The 17,955-nt window shown below is 38.9% G+C and overlaps 1 protein-coding gene across 6 annotated transcripts in view; it reads right to left on the bottom strand.

The window, feature by feature from the left end:
• Positions 1 to 439: 439 nt before the first annotated feature.
• LOC149579579 (RNA polymerase Rpb7 N-terminal domain-containing protein) overlaps positions 440 to 17,955 on the bottom strand; it is a 223,420-nt gene continuing 205,904 nt past the window's right edge. For all 6 annotated transcript variants that reach the window (XM_089785989.1, XM_089785972.1, XM_089786000.1 and 3 more), the window contains one exon: positions 440 to 959. In XM_089785989.1, coding sequence (XP_089642115.1) covers positions 873 to 959 — 87 coding nt within the window. In that variant the 3' untranslated portion in view covers positions 440 to 872. The remainder of the gene's footprint in view (positions 960 to 17,955) is intronic.

Here is a 17,955-nt window from a genome sequence, read left to right on the forward strand (position 1 = left end):
TGTATTCTGGTTGTCTTTAACTATTTTCTCAACTATTTATTAATATACGGTACACCTATAATAGACAAGATAGAAGCAACCCTTCTCTACACATTGCTCTGATGGGAAAGTTGCTCATTTCAAGCAAGGCTTACACAAACATTAATAATACTTGTTTAGTTGTTAATTATTCATTCAGTTTACTATATGTAACAAGCACATCATCGCATGCAAATTTCATTTGATTGGGTCCTCAAACTGAGTTATTTAAATTACAGTCGACATTAGTAATGTTTTTTAAATTTATTATTCATTAATTTGGGGTGATTCATATATATGTTTTACTTAAATCATCAAATGGAATAAATAAAAATAATAAACATATAGCAATAGTCTTTGAAAAGCCAAGGGGATTGATCACATATAAATTTATCATACAAAAACAGACCAAAGGTAGCAATATTACAAATAAATTTTCTATTGATAGCTTTGTATCTAATTGATTCAAGGTATAAACTAATTAATAAGAATCGTGTGAGCTGGCAACTGTATAATATTTAACTTGACACGTTTAAAATCATCTATATCCCTCTCGGCTAATCAACAATACTACCATCAATAATACAAAAAGCCTCAAGAAAACAATCTAATTATGAACATAAAGAAAAAAACTTCCCATAGAAACACAGGAAGGAGACCAATTTGTTGATCAATCAAAACCACTGCCCCAACCTCGAGTAGCAATTCAAGTTGTTCTTTCATGATTAAAAAAATAGTAGCAGTGTCACACATGAGTAAATTTGGGAATCTAAATTTCAACGGAAAATTCTAGATCGTTGTTTCACTTTTCTTAGAGACAATAGAAAGACATAAAACAACCATGCTAAAAGCTTTTAACCATCTGCATCCTCTGCAGCTTCCTCGTCTCCATCCTCAGCCCACCAGGAAACAAGGCCCAAGCCACTACCATTGATGTCACCCTGCACAATAGAACATATGAATTATCATCTCCACAAAATTTACTCCATGCATATCTATATTTGCTTTATGTAACACGCATTATCATTCATCCAGACTTCAAATTCCTATCAACAACGCTACTAATTGAAGAACTAGGGGAGGGGTGTGAATTCTATTAAAATATAGACCAAAGAGACAGCTAGATTTGGAATACATATAAGGTTGCTAAGAAAGTTTGTATGATCTCTGGTTGGGTGTCCATGTGGACAAAAGACTTGTATTGGAGATTACAGAGGGAAAAAACAATGCTCATACACTTTTAAACTGACATTTGCTAGTTGGAATTGGAAATGAGAACTATAAAAACAATGGGATTCAAAAGGTTCAGTCATCAGTAAATTCTACAGTGAAATGATGATTCTACATTAAAAGTTGATATTGAACCTATCATATACAATAATGTTTGTAAATCAGGAGCTCTATTTGTTGAACTCCCAGTCCACTAGATATCTGCTTTGACAATTTTCATGCAATTTAAAAAATTACTAAAAACAGTTGTGAAGCACTTCCTACTGCCCCTAGGACACATTCATCAACTTTGAGCGAAATAGATGAAGAATTTTTATTTGACAAGCTTGTTCTTGCTCTTATTATACCAGTACCACCAGATACCAGAGAACATTCATTAAGTTTCTTGTCCAATATCATTTGTGTACAACAGAGAAAAGGTATCACTTTGCCTCAAAGCAACTACCTGTTTATCAGTGGATAAAATTTATGTAGGAAGCTTTATGGGAACATATTAAGTTCAACATAGTAAATTGCAAAATGTACTTTAGGCCTCATTATATACCAAATATAAGCCTGATGATTTGAATCCCTTTATTGTATCAAATGCCCAGTGAAGATGTTCAATGTTGTCATGAAACTTGAATCGACTCAATATCCCACCTGAAATATTTGTTGATTAAAATTAACTAATACCATTTTAAACAACTGTTGCTGTATTAGCAGATTTAATTAAATCTCAGAATGTGATCACAATCAGGCAGGAAGTATTGTGCAAAAATCAGAAGTTAAAAATAGTAATGTTGCAAACATACTTAAGGTGTCATGATGAACCCAATAGAAGCTCAATAAATTGAAACCCTTTGTTGTAATAAATGACTTGTAAAGATGTTTGGATCAATGTAAATGCCAAAAGAGCAATGTTGTCATGAACCCCACACCAAACTCAAAAATTCACCACAAAATTCTGTTGATGAAAGTTAACAAAGATCAATTTACCTCAAAGCAAAAACCATCTGTCTATCAGTGGATTTAATTAAAATCTAATAATGAAATCAAAATTAGGTAGGAAGTATTGTGGAAACTCAGGAAAATCAACATAGTTATATTGCAAATTCTTTAGGTGTCGTGATACACCATATAAAATCCCGATGATTAGAAACCCTGTATTGTAATAAATACATAGCCAAGATGGTTGTACTATTGTCAAAGGAGTAATATTGACATGAATCCTGAATGAAGAATCCACCTGAAAATCTTGTTAATGAAGGTTAATTTTAAGAAGGCAAATGAAATGTTTGGATCAACCCAAGACATCAGCCAACCAGACGTAATCCAAAATAATGCACCTCCTTGTACAAATAAAAAAATTCCATCTAGCTTCTACGTAACCAAAAATGAAAAAATAGGGACTTATCATACATGTACGCCGAAATTATTTTATTTCACAATTACAAACCACAATGAAAGAAACAACTGCTATGAGGAGGAGAAAGCCTTCTCGTGTGAAAAACGTTCTAGCTGGAATCAGCCATTCCATTGGCCTTCTATGGATCCAAGAAAAATCAAGACAAGACTGTGCCAGAAGGTGAACATGATGGAACATGGCAGCATGCAAATTGCGGTTAGAGTGATATTCTCAGCCACAAAGTATGACTACAGTTTGTTCAATAGTTCAACCAGTATTTGGAGGAGCTGAGAGTATTTAGTGATTAGGGAGGACTTCGGCCCAATCTGATGGCACTATGCTAACATTGGTCCATACCAACAAAACAGATCTTTCTCACCATGATCATGATCTGTTCGAGGGGAAGATGAAAAAGCCACTGCTTGCATTAAGAAAGAATGATTTTTTTTAAAGTCAATCCTTTTAACTGCAGAGGGCTACTAAGAAATGTCATTTGCACCTCCTGAATCAAAACTACAAAAGGCCATTATCATTACCAGAGAGAATCTCTCTAAATGAGGGCTTTTATGTTATTAGGCCATTTTGATCAAAAGCCACTCAATTATTGATAGAAAAATGCAACAGATTGCATTCCAAAAGAGCAGAGAACTTAGTGTATGTGCATTCCAACATACACTTCCTTTAACACAAACAACATGGGTACACGGCAACATGAAGTTGTCCGATATGAAGCCAGCGCATACTGACTTTGATGCTTCAATTTCCCTAAATATTTCACTTGAGAAGCTTGAGAGAAAGTTCACTTTTAGTGCCAATGGCAATGGCAATGCTTTGATTCTTCAAATTTGATGATTAAGAAAATCTATGATGCTGAAACTTAAATGTTGAGCTTGACACTATTATTTTAATATTAAACTTGAACTTTAAACCATGGAAGAAAAAATTAAAATCTCCCAAAATCCCAACAGTACCATTATTTTGCAAATCAGTCCCACGGATGACTTTTTCCCCAAATAATTCCTGTCTTTTGTAAAAACCATTGACTGTGATTTTTAACTTCTTTTTGTCATTTAATCAAATAACATTGAAATCGCATCTCAAACCTTAATATCCCGTCAACTTGTGAAACCCTCAAAACATGCATTATGGCAAAATAATTTTTTAATAATGTAGTCACAAAACAATTTTTAGGCATGACTACAAATGGGAACCCATGAGGACATGCATAGACAATGCAACTTATTGCAAACTTGTAGGGAGTTCAAAGACAAAGCATTTGTGTCAAACCTAGGCAATATTTTGTTGTAACACGCAAACACATTGTATAACTTGATGTCATATAAAGAATATTTATACAAAAGTCAATCAATATTGTTAGAAAATTAATCTTTCCTTGGATGTATTTAATTTGGGATATTCCAAAGATCCCTACAACTTATTTGTCCTCTAGTCTAAGTGTAAGGACATGTCATTTGTGGTCTTCTTGTCCATGTGTGAGCACATGTCGTTTTTGTAATTCCTTTTATAAGCAAATTGGTTTATCCTCCTTAGGAGGATTTGGACACTATGCACACACTTATTATGAATGGTGGCATTCATAGAAATGGGAGTTACACGTCCAACTGTTTTCTCATCGCTATAAAAGAGATGCTTCTCTCGCATTCTTCTATACATCACATTGATTTTATTGTAATGAGCTAATTACAGAAGGGGTTTTTTTTTGTTCCCCCCTTTCAAAATATTTGTCTCCCCTTGTTGAATCTTTGGTGCATGCTCTTGGAGTTTGTTTATTTCATGAATTATTGTCATTGATGTCAAATTCCCCAAATTGAGAATTGCCATATTTTCTCATTGATGTCATTAGTTAGATTGCAAGTGAAAGTTGGCAGCATTATAGTTAGTGATAAACAAGATATTTTAATTGCAAAGCAAATTGAGGGAACAATGCACCAATCTAAAAGTCAAGCTTTCGAGACATATTATGTAAATAAAATCAGCCTCAACTACCTGGCCTTATTTTAATGACAGTAACTAATTTTATGCAACACACATTTACTAAGCAGAAAGGACATATCAAGATACGGGACAAGTGTATGCACTTCAGAAAAGCATTATTTAATTTGGTTAAAAATGTACAGCAATATAAAAGAGAAGACAGAGATGTATTGAGCATATGTTAACATGCCAAGAAAGTTACATTAACACGAATGCAAGGCTGGGTATGAAAACATGCCAGAACATCCCTAAAGATTTCAATATGGAGTTTGTCTCTAAGAAGAAAAATAAACTCAAGAGTTATAGATGTAGCAATTCATACATTTGAGAAAGTAGTGTGATTACTACGCACAAATTGTTACAAATAAACTGTACAAGACTGTATACGCTAAGACCAAAGCAAATAGTCTAAGATAGCAGGATATGTTGGTGCTGTTTTTACTTGCAGATGGTGTAATACATTTAAAGACTTATGTATCCAATCATGGAGAATGATGACACAGAATAGGAGTAATCGAAGGGGTGTAAGAACCACATAAGACAGAGACATGAAGCAGCAATATATTCACTTATATATCATTGAACTCTATTCAAAGAATTAAAAAACAACAAGAAGAAAAGCAACCACAACGTATGGTTTGGAACAGCCAAAATTATATATAATAAAGTCCAAATCATCTGGAGCAGCGATAGTGGAGGATGATATCAGACGTGATTATATACAGAGGAACTGTAATTATATTCAGCATAGTAAATATTTCCATTGAAAAAATACCATATGAAAAAGATGTGTGATGCTATGTTAGAAGACAAGTATGAAAGCCATGAAAGTATATGGATATGCCATATATTATTAAAATTTCCAGTCAGCATATGAAGTCATGATAACATTAGAAGCGTATATATACCATATTTGTAAATTGACGGCATATTGTAAAGAAGTAGCAAGTCAGCGATGAACACAAGTATACCCATCATTTTTAAGAGGACTAATGAATGATGCGGGGCCGATGAAGAAAGGCAGATGACAAAGTATGTTAAAAACTAAATATGAATCACGAGCCACTGAAATATACAAAACAATGACTGCAAGAAAAAGAGGGGATGTTTGACAAAGTAAAATAAGTGATCAATGTTTGGCTTGAGCAAGGAAGCACATAAATTCGATTGCTACATCTTGGACAATATCCAAACCAAAGAAAGCATAGACCTTGTCAATGATTTTCTACAAAAAGACGAGGCTGAAAATAGTTGGATACTCTTGGGCGCACGTAGCGATGAATTCCTTAAGGATTCCATTAGTTTACATGCATGGGCATGCAAGGGCTTGAAGAGGGGATGGCGATAACCATCTCGTTTGTTCAAAGAATTGGGGGCAAAGGACAAAGGTTTCGCTTTACAATGTGCAAACAAATGTTTGTTCAAACAACTCCGTCTTAGTTACATATTTCATCCGTTAGCCTTAAATAAATAAATAAACAACTTTTGGACGACACCTTCTCAGTATGGTTATGACTTGTCCAAATCGGTTCCTAAGTTAGATGACTTGGTCATCGGATCAAATGTTAGTATGGATAACATGTTTTTCGTGCTTCTCACTATATATTTGTCGTGTAATATGTCTCCCAGTAAAGTTAATTAATGGCTTGCAATAGATTGCAAGGAAGAGATTGACTTCGTTGAGAAAGTCGTCAAAGATGTGGTAGAGAGTTTTATGCATTCTAGTAATACCCGGCAATGAAAGAGGAAGACGTCTTAATCACAAGCATCCACTTCCTGAAAAAAGACAAGATAACCAATATCAGTTTATACATTGTGAGGTTCCGCGCTCGACACCCATACTCTGCGCAAATATAATGACTTTGATATCGCATACAAACAAATCTCATACATACAGTACATGAATTGACATCCAAAGAAATATTGGGTGGGCATCTCAAGCTTCGCAAGCACAAGAAGCAACATATTTCAAATTATTCACTAATAGTATCTCCAAGGACGATTCCTTTGAATTACACAAGAATGAATGACTTATGCCATTTTTGTTGTTGGCAAAAGGATTAAACATTGCAGATTCTAAGGTATGATTATTAAGTTAAGGATTATTACCTTCAATATTTTATAGAATATTATGGGTGGTAATATATATGTATAAATATATATTATTTTGAAATATTTATCAATACGAAGAGATAATATAAATTTGACAAAATGATTAAAATATAAATTAGATATTCATTTTATCTACATTGGAATGATCTTATTTATCCTTGACTATTATGTTAGTCTCTTTTATTCTTTTATTTCAATACGTATTACAAGAGCTATTTGCCTTAATCTTTTCCTCCGAGAATGTTCTTGTAGGAAAAACACGGAGATTTAGATTCAAAGGGAGACATGTCCCATCATGGGACATGTCTCTTCACGGCTTATCGACTCACTTAACACTTGTCCATTGATGAGATTGCAGAAACGAAAATTCCTTTATTCTTTGCCGAGAATAATAATAAACGGAAGCAGTGGGCAATATCACCCGTCTTTTTAAAGAAAATATTAATAATAATTTTTTTTTAAAAAAACGTGAAGAGTCACAGACTAGCATAACATATGCATATATGTCTGAATGAGAGCTATATTGTGCAAGGCATAACCTTTGGTGTGAGGTGATCATGGTTGATGCGTTCGATGCGGTAGGGTCACAGACAATTTGAAGTGGTCACTAAGTATTGCCCCTATGAAAATTTCCTTCTTATTATGCTGATGCGAAAGTAGATCTGGCCCTAAGTGGATGTGGTTGGATCCCTACTAGACAAAAGTACTATTTACCACTACATATTATCTTCACCACCTGAATGATTGAAGTTTTGATTGAAGTATGTGAGCAGGACATATGCTTGCCCATAACCAATTCTAGGAAAATACTGAAGCATGCTTTGCAAATTTAAGATCTCAAAGGAACTGAAGGAGACCATGTCGGAATACAAATTTTTGAGAAGCATTTTTATCTAAAAAAATCAAACCTTTGCTAGTGTTATAGCATTTACTAGCCTCAAGGTCACAGATGCACATATTAAGTAAGTCCATACACAGGTCTTTGGAAATAGATCAGAACAAGATGTTGTTATAGGATGTGGGAAGACAAAAATATGAAAAAACAGTAAGTATAAGAGATTGCATTCAAGGAAGAAAGATTTGGATGTGTGTAATCATGGGACTAAAGAGTGACTGAAAACCCTATAAAATGAAGTAAGTGGGAATTATACTCAAAAATGCTTATATGGAGATGATTTTCTAATTTGTTTCATATGGACCCTCATTGGAGCAACTTGTATCAATGATGTTTATGTGCAAATAAGTATTTTTGAGTATTACATTTATCAACTCACTATATTCTTATGTGTAAATAAGTATTTTTGAGTATTACATTTATCTACTCATTGTATTCTTATGTGCAAATAAGTATTTTTGAGTAAATTACATTTATCTATTCACTGTATTCTTTCTATTTGTGGTTCTATACAGGCTATAAGAGTTATTTGCCTTGATATTTTCCTTTATATATAAGGATTTTTTTTGCAGAAAAGAAGGTTGGTACCTTACACATGCTACCAAATATTGTGCAGACTCAATCTTTTGACGATAGCTCTGAAGAAGTTGTGATCTAGAATTCATTAGTCATTTGATGATCGAGCTGGATAAAGTGAGACTCTTAAAGCAAATATTTGTGATGACGCGGATTATGAGTATCCTTCTATATTAAGAGGGAGTCTGACACTTCTTCAAAGGTAACGTCAGAGTTCAAAAGATTGATACTCAGAGGGAGTCTAAAAATATGTGTATGACCGCATGATTCTAATGGGCCTACCTCTATGTACATATGATAAGTAATGAAAGGTGACGATCTTTCATTAACATAAATAAACAAAAGGTAACCATTGTAAGGTGACGATCTTATAAATGGTAGACCTATTATCATGACAAACTTCACTAAGTTGTTGTCCCAGAGTATTGGAAGTCATAATAACGAACATATCATGATCAAACTCCATTAAGTTGTTATAACGGAGTGTCGAATATCATGATACTTGTCATGATAGAGTTCATGACATAGTGATTTCCAGTTATCTGATCGACTTCATTAATTTGTTGTCCCAGAGTATCAAAAATCAGTTAACTCATATCCTACTAGGATATAACATATTCTTTTGGTAGGCATCAAGGATTTGGTGTCAGTGCACATCCCAAGAGAATATAAGTATGACAAACATCACATGATTGACATTTCTTGCTGAATCATACTTCGGATTATATTGAAAGATAACATCTAAATTGATCGATATATGTTGATAAGCCATTCCAAAAATATCATATTGAGATGATATCTCTCCATATGCTTGAGAGCCTATTGTGTTCTATTAAATCCTCCCTAGCTAAGAGTGAGTGTTAAAGTTGTAGCTTCAATCGGATTAATTTGATCTGAGATATATTGTTGTTGTTGGAATGTTCAAAACGGGAAGAGTACTGCTGAGAGGGAAGGTGAATCAGAAGTACAACACTTTTAACCTTTTCTAATCCTTTAAATCAAGTAACTGAAAATAAGATACATGCATGTAAACATATTAAGTAAACATAAAGCAAACACATGCAATGACACACATAACACCAGATTTGGTAACCTAGAAACCCTCCAGGAATAAGAAGGTAGAACTGGGATGGGGATGATACCCACAAAAATCACTGCAGCAATAAATGTTTGACCACTTCTAATGGTCCGCCCTGTTAAAGGCTTTAAACTGTGTCAATGGTGACCTGGTTAGAGGATTTACAAATATTTTACATGAAGTGTCACCCTATTAAAGGATTTACAATAGGCTGTTAAACCCACCTAATTCAATAGGATTTTCAATCACCTTCTCCAAAGGTTCTCCCACCTAGCTGTTAAGCTAACCTATCAATGTAGGATTTCCAACATCTAATACAATGGCAAGAAAGTATTAGAACAATAAACTTGACAATATGCAATCTTTAATTGCTAGGTTCAGGCACTTGATCTACTCTCTCTGATGTGACCCTTGCTTGATTTGATCTCTGTACTTATCCCTTGTCCTGTTTTGATCAACTGGATGTGTAATTGCTCCTCTGTTCCTCTACGTCTTTCACACTTACAATGAATTTCGCTATAGTTTCCCCATACATTATTCTCTTCCACACTTACAATGGGGTTTTCGTTCTCTTTTTAAAGATTGTGAAGACTTAGGGTTAGGTATGGATCATAGATCCATATTGAATCTTAAGTTCCCGCTCATTCCTTGCATTTTTCTCATTGGTTGCATGTTGATCGCATAGGAAATGCAAAAGATTCAATCTTATCCTTATCTTCCTTCGAAATCCTTCTATGTCGGCTCCAAAAACAGTTTACATTTGAGTTTGTGAGGGTACAAACTCATATGTTGATTATGTATTTCTCCGCACATACTAGACTACTGGTGCTCGGCACATTTTTTATCCTGAATTGCTCAACACCTATTACATTCGATCTTGCTTGGCACATGTATGGCTTTGGCTCACTCAGCATATGAAGCATCCTGGTTTGCTCGGCATCAACTGTGACCCGACATCTATGTATCACTCGGTACCTGTATAATGCTCGGCACCTGAAGTCACTCAACACCTATTGGAATTCTGACTCAGCACTAACTGTGGCTCGGGATACATAGTGTACTTGGCTTCAATATAAAAAGTGATTAAGTGTGTTGACACTCGAATATCAAAACAATTCTAAGACCAACAATCTCCCCCTTTGACATGAGTGTCAAAAACACTTAACTAAACATTACTAATCTGTCCTTATGAGTACTCTATCCAATCTATTCTGCATATGTACAAAATTTCAAAATTTGTTCAAAATACCTTGTTACTCCCCCTAAGTTGATTGTGCATTGACATCCTTTGCAACCAAAACTTTCTGCTAATGTGCCTAATACTCTGTCTTCTGCCTTGTTCCTGTATTCTATATCTGTATTTTGTATCTGATCTATCAAAGCTATGGAATTCCTGCATTTTGTATCAGATCTTATATGGAATTATGATTGCCAAAATTTTGTATCTCCCCCTCACTTTGTCTCATTACTTATATCCCCCTTTTGGCTATCTACAAACTTTCCTTTTTATTCTCAAAATGAATGAAAGAATGTAATCAAAATTTATAGTATTCTCCCCCTTTGTTATATCTTCATCAAAATATTATATCTCCCTTGTATCTCTCCTAAAACATATATGTGTATCTCCCCCTTTTTGACACTAATGTCAAAGGGTTCTAGGGAGTAATACCATACTTAGCCAAAAAGTTACTATTTACCTCCATTATTGTTTTCAGAGCTGCATCCCAATTCTCCAAAGCAATGTCAAGTGACTTGTGTTGGATGGCAATCTCTGCAGCAAGATGTACAAGTCCATCCAATGTAGAAAGATTTGGATCTTTCTTTAAAACCATTTCAGCATAAACTTGTTCCTTGTGGAGGACTTCCAAATGTGGGGTGATAGAGGATTGAATTTGCATCAATTTAGCCTTTATATTGGCTTCCTCTGCATGAGTACAGCTAACTCCCTTTGAGTGTGAAGCGATTGTGCAAAATGCTTCTCACTTTGAGTTGGATCTTTTGGCAGTTGCATACTAGAAATCTTTAAATTTCTTTCCAAGCTCAATATCCTTTGATTTGTTTCTAGTGTGAAGTTGGAAAAATCACACAACTTCTTGTACAATGAGAAAATATTCTCAAGTACAGCTTTGACCTTGTCAATTTTCTTGGCCAACTCTACTTGTTCAAGTGCCATACCACTTGATATCTTCTCATTTACTTTCCCCTGAAATTTTCTCTTAGACCATTCCATAAGTTTAACATTGGTGTCCTGGTCTTCACTAGTCACTTGGTCAATTATATCAGATAGTTGTTCTATTATGAGCTTTGCTTCATCTAGTGACTACAAGCTGAATGCATCCATAAAGATGTCCTTGATGTCATTCAATGCTTGCTTGTGTTTATACTCTTTTCTGAGTAACTCCTGCCTCTTCCTTCTGTCTAAAGCATTTTGCATTTCAATAATCTGAGCCATGGTGATGGTCTTGGAGTCAAAGGAAGGTATTTCTCTGTCTTCATCTAATTCAGGGTCTCCATAATGAAGTACCATAGCTACTCTGGTTGAGCTTGAGCCTAGAGTTGAGATTTGCAATGGTATGGCTTCAATGCTCGGCTTTTGAAGGGTTTTTGTAGGAGTGCCTGTCTTTGGTAGTTCTACCAATGTTTGTATGGCAGCTTACTCCTTTTCCTTTGATATATCCTCCTTTTCATCAAATTTTCCTTCCTCTACACTTGGCTTCTGTAATGTATCACCTACTACTGGAGGTGGTGGAACCATCAAAATTTTAGTGCTAGTAGTTGTATAAGTGAAAGGTGGTTCCTTTGGTTTCACCTTTTCTCTTTGTGGTTCTGCTACTACCTTCTGTAGTTCATCAACACTCCCAATACAGGACTTGTGCATAACTGTGCCTGTAAGTGGATTGGTGAAGGATCTTAGAGAGATCCTCTGCAGTTAGGGGATTGATGTTCTGAGCTGAATTGTCAGGAACATCCTTGATAGTTATTGTATCTGCAGGTGTGATGGTTATATGAGGAGGGCTAGGAGGTGGAATTTGTTGTTTACCGTACAGGTAAAGAAATCAACGCATACAGACAATAATAGCAGAATAGCATAATTATATTCGCAATAGTAGATCAATGATTCATGCTTTACAATGATCCCAGTCGGGATATAAATACCACCGCCGAACCTTCCCGAAGGAGTCCGTCGGCCACAATTATTCTATCCGTTACAAACTATTTACCGCCGGACCGTCGACTACGGAATACCGAAACATCGCCGGACCATCAACTACAAAATACAGAAACACCACCGGACCGTCGGCTACAGAATACCGAAACACCGCCGCACCGTTGGTTACAAAATACAGAAACACCACCGGACCGTCGGCTACAGAATACAAAAACACCGCCGAACCGTCGGTTACAGAATATAGAAACACCGCCGGACCGTCGGTTACAGAATATAGAAACACCGCCGAACCGTCGGCTACAGAATACAGAAACACTGCCGAAACCATCCAGTCGGCTAACACCATCCCCCCCAAAAAGAAAAGTCGTCTCCTGACGACTGACAATATCTGAGACAAATTAGCAAAAAATACATTTACAGAGTGACTAAAACAAGAGAAATCTGCTTCCGACACATCACTGTCACCTTCGTCCCGTGCCTACAGCCTCTGCTAACACAACACTGTCTCCTCAAGTTGACCTTGATAGCCACCTGTGCTGCTTTCTCTGTATTCAATTCCTCGGTACCCTAAGCCAAGTGTCGCTGCACAGCCTCCAACTGGATGATCAGCTCCTCCCGAGCTCTCTACGCATCCACCAAGACAGCCTCACAGCCAACACCTGCTCCCACTGCCTCTAGTACACAGAAAGTCCATGCCTACAACAACTTCAACTCTTCTCAACTAGTCAGACTCCCACGACTGATATCCACCACGACTGGGGGTCCAGGGGGCAACGCCCCCGGCGGGGTCGAGGGGCAGCGCCCCTCGCCGCCAAGACCAAATTAACACTACGAAACCCACACAAAAATGCACGGAACACACCGTTTCTGTCATTATCTGCCAATTCTGCACTCTTTCTGGCAACCACAGATGCGTCCCCTTCCCTTTGGCATCATCTATCACTCATTCTGAACAACTCGATTCTATCGTCGTTTTTTTTCTTTTTTTTACTGCTTCCTCTACAATCCACCACAAATCCCTCTGCACACACTCCTTCTGGCAGAACAAGAACTCTTCTTTATGTCTCTGTTTCCCCACGGAAGTCTTTTCCCTTGCAGCGCGGAGGAGAAACTCTGACTGGCGGAGGAGGTTGAAGTTTCTTGACCCACGGCTAATCTTTCTACCCACGGCTTGTGTGGCGGAGATGTGATCGCTTGAGAGCCCACAGGGCTTTATCTTCTTCTCTCGCAGACCATTTGTTGCCCGCGGGGCTTCCAACTTCTACGCCCGCAAAGAAATTTTCAAACTGATTGCTTGATGCAAAGAAATTTGAAGATAATACTTTGATCAGGACGTGCTGCTGAATCATTCAAATACTAGATAATACTATGGGGAGGAAGTTGGCCCTTGCGAAGGAGAGAAAGCATAAAGTAGCCAGCGTCCATGAGATCAGCAATATTATGCAGAGAATCTTGTTCTGAACCGAGCTTGAAGATGGCTCGAGCTTCTGCCTTCTTCAGGTGCCTGGCAGACAATGATAAAGGAAAATCTCCAGAGTTCAATGTCCTCAGAATGTGATAGAACGGCGGGCTTATTGCGCACTAAATCCTCTGCAGTCACCCATACTAGTCCCTTCGCCCTTTACTATTTCACTTCCTCCTTGTCACGCCCCCGGTTGCAGAATTGCATGCCACCACAGCTACTCTTCAGTCTGCTATTTTACTCCATGTTTTTTGTTGCAAAAAAATATTAACCCGGCCCAGCTATTGCCCGCGGGGCTTTCAACTTCGACGCCTGCGGGTAGACTTGCCCGCAGGGCCTCCAACTTCGACGCCCGCGGGTATACTTGCCCGCGGGGCCTTTCTTTCATCGGCCGCAGACAGCTGTTGCCCGCGGGGCCTTTCTGTCCGCGGCTTCTTTTTTTTCTTTTTTTTTGTTTTTTTTTTTTCTTTTTTTCTTTTTTCAATTTTTCTCTTTTTTTTTTCTTTTTTTTTTTACTCTTTTTTTTTTTTTATCTAAAAGAAATCAACTAACAGAGGTACCTCCATTTTGCCTCCAGGCGTCGCCATTCTACAACGACGACGGAGTCAGCTGGCCATCCTGTGACAACGACGGAGTCTTCCTGGCACCATATATTTTGAATTTGGATCTGTTGACTGCCGGAGGTATCTTCTGCCCGTCCAAAGTTGATAATTTGATCGCTCCATTGTCGCCGACCTTCCGAATCTGATATGGTCCAACCCATCTGCCCTTAAACTTTTCCAGTTTGATTTCATTCTGACCGTCGTATGCCTTACGTTTGTTCTGTGCCACCCCCGTCACCCACTGTGCCTGCGGTCGTCGCGCAACTAGATTATTTCCTTGCTGTCGGTGCCCTTCCACTAATTTTATGCTGCGGTGTAACCTTTTCTTTCTGCGCGGTCCATTCACCATGTACCGGACAATGGGATTTTTCGTTTTTCTATGTTCAGACTGTATGTTCTTCCCCTCAGCTTCAGCCATGGCAGCTTTTCCTTCTTCCACTTCCCTGCATTCCTCCGGACATTCGTTTTCCTCCTTTTTCTCATCTTCGTCGACCCTTAGCATATTACAACTCGCGAAGAGTTCGTAGTCTTCTATCTGCTAGTGGTAAAGGCCATTCACCGAGTCCAGGTCGTCGTCATTCGATCCTCTGTCAAGTCTCAATACTCCTCCTTCATCCGGTTCCATTCTCCTCTTTCCTTCGTCATCACTCTCGCCTTCACTGTCAAAATCTGACAATGCTGCCTCCTCGCCAACCATTTGCGTGTGTAGGTCAATTATGAATCTTTTGCCTCCGCACTCCATTGATAGGGTATTTCGTTTCCAGTCATGCTTTACTTTTGCTTGCACCAACCAATCCCGTCCCAGAATAGCATCATATCCTTTTCTTTTCAATGGAATAACCACAAAATCCAATAAAAATGGTTGTGTACCAATTGTTACCGATTGCGCTTTCAGAATTCCCAACGGTTTGATTCCATGTTGGTCTGTCGTGAGCAACTGAAATGCAGGTGGCCACAGCGTCAGCTTTCCCAACTTCTTCCAAGTATCCTCCGGCAACACATTCATGCCGGACCCTCCGTCAACAATTGTCTCTGTCAAAACATTTCCCAAAATCCCCATCTCGACGACCGCTGGATGCCGTCCGGAGGTGAGTGCCAGCAGCATTGGGTCTGTTGCCGTCACTTCCCTATTGTCCCATCCTGTGTCCTTCGTTGCTTTCGGAAACGGTGTATGATTCAGAATGGTCGTCCGTAACTGGCGCATTGTGAGAAGGAGGTCACTTATCTTGACCGGTATCTCCGTTTGTAAGATCTGTCGTACAATGTTTTGTTCTGCAAAGTTCCTGGCCAAGGTGCCGGTAATATCCTTCAACTGAGATGTCCCCGCCGACGATGCCTTTGCAATTTCCGCCGGCGCTTCCCCCACTTTTCTCTTTTCCTCTGTTTGCCTCCGTGTAATTGCCAGAACCTCCTCTACATCCATGCCAACAGTGATTAAGTTTACTCCAGCCTTTGGACACTTGGAATCTTCGTGATCGCCGGGTCCGCACCATCTGCATAATAATTTCGGTGTGTTTGCCGCTGTACAATCCCGCACAAAATGACCCCACAAATTACATGCTCGGCATTGAACGATCGGCCGTCCGTTTGCATCATACTGGGTTCAACTTTGGCTTCCATTATTATTGTTATTGTTGTTATTATTTTGCCCTCTGTTATTATTCCTGTATCCTCCGGATGTAGCACCGGCGGCATTCGTGTTTCCGCTACTACCCGACGGGGAAGCCTCCTGTGTGAGAAACACCTGCAGAGATCCTCTTGTCTTCATGTTAAAGGGACAGTCCTTTGTCGAATGGCCCATGATCTGACAGATGTCACAGAATTGGTTCTTTGGACACGATCCCTTAGTATGAACGTCGGTCTTACATTCCGTGCACCACAGTTCACTACCTTTTGGCTCCTTCTGCATGTTTTTAAACTCCTTCATCATTCGAACCATATCCTTCTGTAAGGCACGAACCTTTTTGCTACTACCTTCGTCATCGCTGCTATCATCTCCGGCAAGCTCGTCATCATCAGAATCAGAGGAGTTAGTTTTCTTCTTCTTTGTCTTCTGTTCACTTTCAAGGTCCAGTGCTCTGTTATAAGCATCCACATATGACGACGGTGGTACAATTTTCATTTTCCTCCACAACTTCGAGTGTAGGCCATCTACAAACCATCTTTTCTGCAATCCGTCCGCTGGCTTGCTTTCCATTTTGTTTATTAAGTCTTTTAATCTCCTGGCATAGACACGGACAGTTTCGTGCTTCCCTTGCTTGGTATTGAAAATTTCCGCTACAATTTCATTATCATCCCACAAAAGTTTAAATTCTGCCAAGAACTCCTTTTTAATGTTATCCCATGTATCCAGCTTCTGCGGATCCATATCCGAAAACCAATCAATCGCGACACCCCGTAGGGTTGCCGGAAATTGCCTGGCCCATTCGTTGGCATCTGTGATTCCATTTGCCCGCCAGATCGTCTCACATGTCTTACAATGTCGGAGGGGGTCGGCTGTACCATCGCCTTCAAATTTCGATAATTTTTCTTTGGGTCCCGCCATAACTCTGGAGGTCTGCACTCCTACAGTGGTCGGCACTCCCACACTGGCAGTCTGGACTCCCACACCGGCGGTCTGCACTCCCACACCGGCAGTCTGAACTCCCACACCGACAGTCTACACTCCCACACTGGAGGTGTCGACAGCTGCAACCCTTGGTGAAGACGGAGGATCCTCCGAAATTGTTTCCCGCCGAAGTCTATCCTGGACAAAGAGGTCACTCCACGCTCGTGCTCTGTCGGCACTGCGAGCCGTGCGAGTTGATGCTCTCCCGTCTGAATTTTCTTCCCTCGGCGAACACAAAGTCAAGAACTCCTCCCGTGCTTCTTCCACCAATTCCACCCGGTGTCGAGTCTCCTCCAGTAATTCCTCTGCACTTCAGTTTCCGTCGACAATCTTCTGGAATCTCCGTCGGCGTTCTGCTTGCTGTGCCAGAATTAGATTCTCTTGTGCAATACGGATTCCATCTTTTCCCTTCGCCTTATTCCGATCCTTGTTAAGCTGATTTGGCATTAATCTTCATTCCTCCCACCTTCCAGATTCATAAGGCAACGGCGCCAAATGTTTACCGTACAGGTAAAGAAATCAACGCATACAGACAATAATAGCAGAATAGCATAATTATATTCGCAATAGTAGATCAATGGTTCATGCTTTACAATGATCCCAGTCGGGATATAAATACCACCGCCGAACCTTCCCGAAGGAGTCCGTCGGCCACAATTATTCTATCCGTTACAAACTATTTACCGCCGGACCGTCGGCTACGGAATACCGAAACACCGCCGGACTGTCGGCTACAGAATACAGAAACACCGCCAGACCGTCGGCTACAGAATACCGAAACACCGCCGCACCGTTGCTTACAAAACATAGAAACACCGCCGGA

The sequence above is a fragment of the Cupressus sempervirens genome, chromosome 1 (genome assembly GCF_028749045.1).
Source record: "Cupressus sempervirens isolate cs-2001-9-10 chromosome 1, ASM2874904v1, whole genome shotgun sequence".
Classification (NCBI taxonomy): Eukaryota; Viridiplantae; Streptophyta; class Pinopsida; order Cupressales; family Cupressaceae; genus Cupressus; species Cupressus sempervirens.